The sequence below is a fragment of the Octopus bimaculoides genome, chromosome 19 (genome assembly GCF_001194135.2).
Source record: "Octopus bimaculoides isolate UCB-OBI-ISO-001 chromosome 19, ASM119413v2, whole genome shotgun sequence".
Classification (NCBI taxonomy): Eukaryota; Metazoa; Mollusca; class Cephalopoda; order Octopoda; family Octopodidae; genus Octopus; species Octopus bimaculoides.
This window is the reverse complement of record NC_068999.1, coordinates 47,815,417-47,821,843: the sequence shown is the minus strand read 5'-3', so window position 1 is coordinate 47,821,843 and position 6,427 is coordinate 47,815,417. Positions and strand designations below refer to the sequence as shown.

The following is a 6,427-nucleotide window of genomic DNA, read 5'->3' as shown; positions in this document are numbered from 1 at the left end:
TCCGACCAGTGAGGACACCATTTTAATTCTTTCTTAAGATGATTGTGTTTATTAATATTGATACAAATCTTTTCATTGAAAACAAGGTAAATCTGGAATTAAGATAAATCCATTGGTGTCGGGTCAGGTGAATGTGGTGGCCATTTGATACTGCCCCGTCTTCCAAACCAACATTGTGGTAAGGCTTGGTTAAGGTAGTCTCTTACTAATGCATAATGTAGAGGTGCTCCATCTTGCTGAATAATGGTTTCATATTTTTTTATAATTAAGATCTAAACTGTTAATATATGAATGCGAAAGAGATAGTTGAATAACTGTAAACCTACTTGGACCACCCTGTGTATATATATATATGTGTGTGTATGGAAGAAAGGACATTAAATGGTAATATAGGGAAGTTGTGGAAGAGACCCAGGAAAAAATAGGATGAAGTTTTGAAAGCCAACCTCAAAACGTTGAGCCTTACAAAGGAGGTGACAGAGGACTGCGATGTGTGGTGCACTACTATACTCAAGAAGATCCACCCACCATAACAGTTGAGATCCTAAAACCAAGGTATCATTTAAAAAGCATTGGTGTGGGTTCTGGTGCCACATGAATACCCACAGTACATTCTGTAAAGTGGTTGGCATTAGGAAGGGCAACCAGTCATAGAAACTAAGCCAAAACAAACTATGGAACCTTGTGTGGGCCCTGCCTTTGCCAGTTCTTGTCGAGTCGTCCAACCCATGCCAGTATGGAAAACAAGCATTAAATGTGGATGATGGGATATAATATATGCACATGTATGTATGTATATTAAAATAAATGATGGGCAGACAGTTGCACCAAAGCATTTATAAAATAGTTATAGAGAAGTAAGTATAAATATATTTAAGCAGAAAAAAAAGGAAAATCAGGTAAGCAAAAGTTCATTGTAGTTCTTTATAGGTTGGTAGACATCCTGAAACTTCATACTTTAATATCACAGATGAAAGAATGATGATATAATTTAAATTTGTGTTATTTCACATGGATTTGTTAACACCAACTTACTACATGCACATGTAACTGGCAATCCTGCAAGCCTGCTCATGAAATTAACATGCAAGTGACCGAGCACTCCACAGACATGGGTACCCTTAATGTAGTTCTTAGGGAGGTACAGTGTGACAAGGCTGGTACCTTTGACATTAGATTTTAGGTGCCTGGTCCAACTGGAGCACTGTCTTCATCTTTGTGTGTGTATATACATATATATATATAAGCTATATTAAATCTCTGAGTGAGAGGCAAACAGTAACAGTACGGAATAGTAAAATATATTTGCCAACTAAATGTGGCACTGTCTGTCTGATTAGTCAGCTGAAGGAGAGGTCTTCCTGGGGCTAAAAACAACAGTAACATCGTCCTCTGTGGGACTGCCACATTAAGTTGGTGAATATATTTTACGATATATATATATATATATATAAAACAAGTAATATTCGTAGCAACTTTAACATGACTGTCCGTTCAAAAGGACTACTGCGATTTTTTAACCCCAAGGGGACACCTCTAGCTAGTTAATAATGCATAGCTGCATCTGATAAATTGCGAGTAATTTTGTGTGTGTGTGTATATATATATATATATGTAAATATATGTATGTATATATATTATGTATGTATATATATATATATATATATACTATGTATATATATAAATATATTATGTATATATATGTATATGTATATTATGTATATATATCTGTATATATATATGTATATGCATATATATATATATATATATATATGTATATATATATATATATATATATTGGGAATAAATGATGGTTTTTTTCATGCTAGCTACTTGATAAATTCTTGTAAAAGATTTCATCCTATTATTGAATTTATATATATATATATATATGTGTGTGTGTGCATGGATAGATATAGAGAGACAGTTTTTGTCTTCTATTGAAAGGTCTGTACATATATATCATTGTGGAAGTTATCTCCCTTCTCCCACTCTGCAACTTCTCTGAAGGCGTGACGTATCAGCAGGACAAGTTTTCTCTGTGGACACCACTGGAATATCCTATTTGATACTTACCAATCATAGACCGGAACCACAGGTTTATCGAACCCTGTCTGGTGCATATCTTTTCAACTACCTGATTCTATCTGAATCCTTATTTTACTCTGTGTGTGTGTTCATCTGTTCAAATCTTGATGAGGTCGACCTTGACGTTCGTCCTGCAGGAATCGATAAAATAAAGAACCAGTCTAGTACTGAAATCGATGTGTTCCTAAACCCCCAATTCCCTGACGTGTGTTTTTCCAGACATTGATATGACGTGTAAATGTCCACAAACATTTCCGAAAAATGTACATTCGTTATTTTATTTTTTGAATGCTTCAAAAATATTTGATACACCTACACGAATGTGCCGCCTCACCTCCGATTTTGTTTCCTTATAACTTCCAGAAAAAATGGTATTTCTACAAATAACTTTCAGATGTTGTAGATAGATCGTAATTATATTAAAATTTAATGTGGGGAAAAAAAAGAAAAGGAAAATTTGGAAGACACACAAGCATACATAGTGACATATATCACCTAATTTTTCAAAATTTCAAGTTTCATTTTGTAGATATATATATGTGATGTGTACCAGTACGTATATTTGTGTGCCCACCAATTTTCTTTTTTGTGGTAAATTCCGATATAATTGTTATCTATACCATCTGAAAGGTATTTGTAGAAAATTTCATTAAAAAATATCTATATTTCTGAAAGTTATGACGAAACACAGTCGGCGGCGGTGGCAGGGCTGGTGGTGGTAGTGGTGTTGTTATTGGTGGTGGAGCGAGGGAACACTTGTGCTTGAATGCCTGATATTTTACGACTAGGAAACACATAAAGCTTGACATATATAGTCGTAAATTTGTGTATGTTAATTGAGTGGGGGTGGAGGTGATGTTTGTTCTGTCCCTAGCAACGGTGTTATTGTTGATGTGCTTTCGTTGCTAAGAAATTAGGCATCGAATATAAACATCGAATGCAGAAGGTGAACAATATTGAAAAGAATGTCACCAGGAAAACCAATTATTTTTTAAAATAACATAATAGAAACTATCGTGGACAATGTCTTGCAGATTACGATATTGGTCAGATAACGAGAAAGTAAAATGTAGTGTGTCGTAAACAGAGAAGATAACACGTTTAAAATGAATCCTTACATCTTACGGACATATGGTCTTGGGCCGAAACAGAACACGTGTAATTATCCATTGTGGGATTACAGGTAGGTGCCAAAAATTATTAGTTTGTCGGCAATATTTCGGTAAAAATCTATGACGTCATGAGTGAGTGCGTCACATTGTCCTTCATATCCTCAACAGAGCTGAACGGTTAAACACCCAGTTGCGCGCACTCACACACACACTCACTCATGGCTGACGTCATATCCTAATACCGAAACACTGCCAGTTTGTATAATCATGGCGAGGTCAACGAAATGGTATGTTTAGTTGCTAATTTATGAATTGAGCTTTTAATTAATAATAAACGAGTGGATATAGCGGAGGATTACGGCGTCAAAACGAGGTGAACAGATTGTCGCTACCAAATTCACCGACGGAGAAGGTGATGGAAGCAGGGTTTGTGAAGTGAAAGAGATCGAAAGTTTAAAAAAAAAATGAGTGAATTACAACAGTAAGTGTGAAAGGAATTAAAGGGTACGGTCCCAGATCTTTCGTTACGGGTTTGGCCCAATAATCGGCTTGGCATGGTGCCAATCAATATAGCTTTAGTGGTGAACTTGAGCGGGAAACTACAGTATGTTCCGAGGAAAGCGGTGGTAGGATGTTGACACACAAATAGAAATTCCATGGAATAGATTCAAGTAAACTATCAGGAGCGGTGCCTTAAGGATTTAATTCGATTAAACTAAGAAAAGATTTTTTTGAGATTGTTTTTAATTTCATTTTTAGATTATTTGTTATATACATTAAGGCAGCGAGCTGGCAGAAACGTTCGCACGCCGGGCGAAATGCTTAGCGGTATTTCGTCTGCCGTTATGTTCTGAGTTCAAATCCCGCCGAGGTCGACTTTTCCTTTCATCCTTTCGGGGTCGATAAATTAAGTACCAGTTGCGTACTGAGGTCGATCTAATCGACTGCCTTGTGCCTAGCGTAGAAAAGATTTATTATATACAGTGATCCCTCAATATATATATATATATGTATGTATGTATGTATACATACATACATACATGTATATACACATATACGTGTGTCTATATATATCTATATTTATATGTATATATATATATGCATTTGTGTATGTGTGTTAATGTATATAAACGTATATACGTGTGTGTGTGTACCCACGTTGCCACGAATGATGCGCATGAGTAACCACCAAAGAACTCCAGAACCTTTAGAACAGCTTTTCATTCAAAAGCCATTCTGACCTTCCCATTTATTCTTTGTTTTTGATTCTTTGCATTCTTTACCTTCCACTCCTCGAATACATCTGTTGGCTGTTGTCCAACGATACTAGTTAAGCGTTCATAGACGACGGGATGTGGTGCAAAGCTGAAAGAAAATGTCACCATCGGCCTCTTTAACTATAAGATTACTGATGTGCCTGAAGGATTAACAGAGGTATTTTTTAAACGTTGCTCGAATTGTGAATCACGGAATATCAGGAGGCAGATATCTCATATTTAGAATGTTGAAGGAAGCAATGCCTTTCGAAAATAGCGCAAGTGGCAGTAACAAAAATACTACTGCCATTTTCAATAAACTACTTCTGGTTATTTAAGAGAATAATGGGATGTTTTCACATCATCTCAATCCACAATCTCGCATCCAACGCTTTCAAATAAATAACTTTAGAACATTAGTTCTGACTTTTTCGGGCCACATTCCTGGCAACTCCACCCCAACTAACCATCGCAAGCATAGACCTTTCTGAAACAAATTCAAAGCAACTGTATTTAACAAATAAAGCTTAACATAATGAACCCTTTATTTTGTTGTTTTTACATGAATAGCTCCCTAGTTATCGCCCCACTTTTTACATGAATCGCTACCCCATTATCGCCCCACTTTTCTTCAGCGCCCCTTTGGAAATTTCCTCCGTCCCTACGGGGGCAATACCGCCCGCCCACTTTGGGAAACACTGCTCTAGAATTAACTTCATTATACATGTTTCGCCTCATGGTCTGGTGGTTAGAATGTTGCACTTACGATCGCAAGATCGTGCATTCCATTCCCGGATCAGGCGACATGTTGTGTTCTTGAGCAAAGCACTTCATCTCACGTTGATCTGTGGATCACTTCGACATCTGACGTCTGGCGCACGATGCACCTGTACAGGTAATATCGATTTGATAGAGCTTATTGTGCAGCACAGGCGTTTGATCCTCATCGACAATTCATCTGTGAAGATTATTCAGCAAAAAAAAAAAGAAAGAAAAATTGCAAAATCGCTTCTCGGACTCGAGAGACCACCATTATACTCTGAATTATACTCTTATTATACTCTTTTATACTCTGAATTATGTTTGTGTTATTCACTCTATCAGTATTTGTCCCAGAGACATCCAGTAAACATGTTATTGTTTTAAGTGACAATGATTACGACCATGATGAATACGATGATGTTGCTGCTGCTACTACTACTGACGATGATGATGATGATGATGATATCAGTGGAGTAAATGAGCAACGCCATGGATTTCTTTTATGTTCCTACAGAAATTACTTCCTTTACTTGTACTGCGTTTCTGTATTCTTATCCTTATTTTCAAACAAAACTATTCAATCAGCCTTTTTTTCCAATCTTCCTTTATCAAGTAAGCATATCCTAAAAATAAATTTTCTCATCAAAGACCCTTTTTATTCTGTTTAGTGGCAGTAAAAAAATATTTATTTTTTTCATTCAGTATTTTGTATTCCTATTGTTCAGTGTTAGTATATTTGAAATGGCATGGAATTGTGGTTAAGAAGTTCGCTTCCCAACCATGTATCTTTCGATTCAGTCCCACTGTGTGGCACCTTGGACAAGTGTCTTCTACTATAGCCCAGGCCCGACCAAAATCTTTTGAGTAGATTTGGTAGACGGAAACTGAAAGTTCGCCCGATTGAATATTACTGTCCAGGTGTCGAAACCATAGTGATATCTGTTAGGAAGCTGAAGATGGGAATATGTTTAATATACTTGTTTGTGAATCTTTTATATCTTGGGTGTTATTTTGAGTCAGCCTTCATAATTGTATGGCTGAGTATGGTTTTGGGTTCATGATTTATGGTGAGTTGTATATATTGATATTGTTTGATTGCTTCATGTATAATTTTATTTGGCTAGGATAATACTTAATAAATGGTTACTAGTTTTGGCTGGTTCTGTTATATATATATATATATATATATATATATATATATATATATAT

At 36.0% G+C, this 6,427-nt stretch overlaps 1 protein-coding gene across 1 annotated transcript in view; it reads left to right on the top strand.

Annotated features, from left to right (window-relative positions):
* The first annotated feature begins 2,595 nt into the window (after positions 1–2,595).
* The window catches only part of LOC106877030 (protein FAM124A), a 12,285-nt gene continuing 8,453 nt past the window's right edge, over positions 2,596–6,427 (top strand). The window contains exon 1 of the mRNA XM_014925812.2: positions 2,596–3,271. Within this exon, the coding sequence (XP_014781298.1) occupies positions 3,195–3,271 (77 nt within the window). The 5' untranslated portion in view covers positions 2,596–3,194. The remainder of the gene's footprint in view (positions 3,272–6,427) is intronic.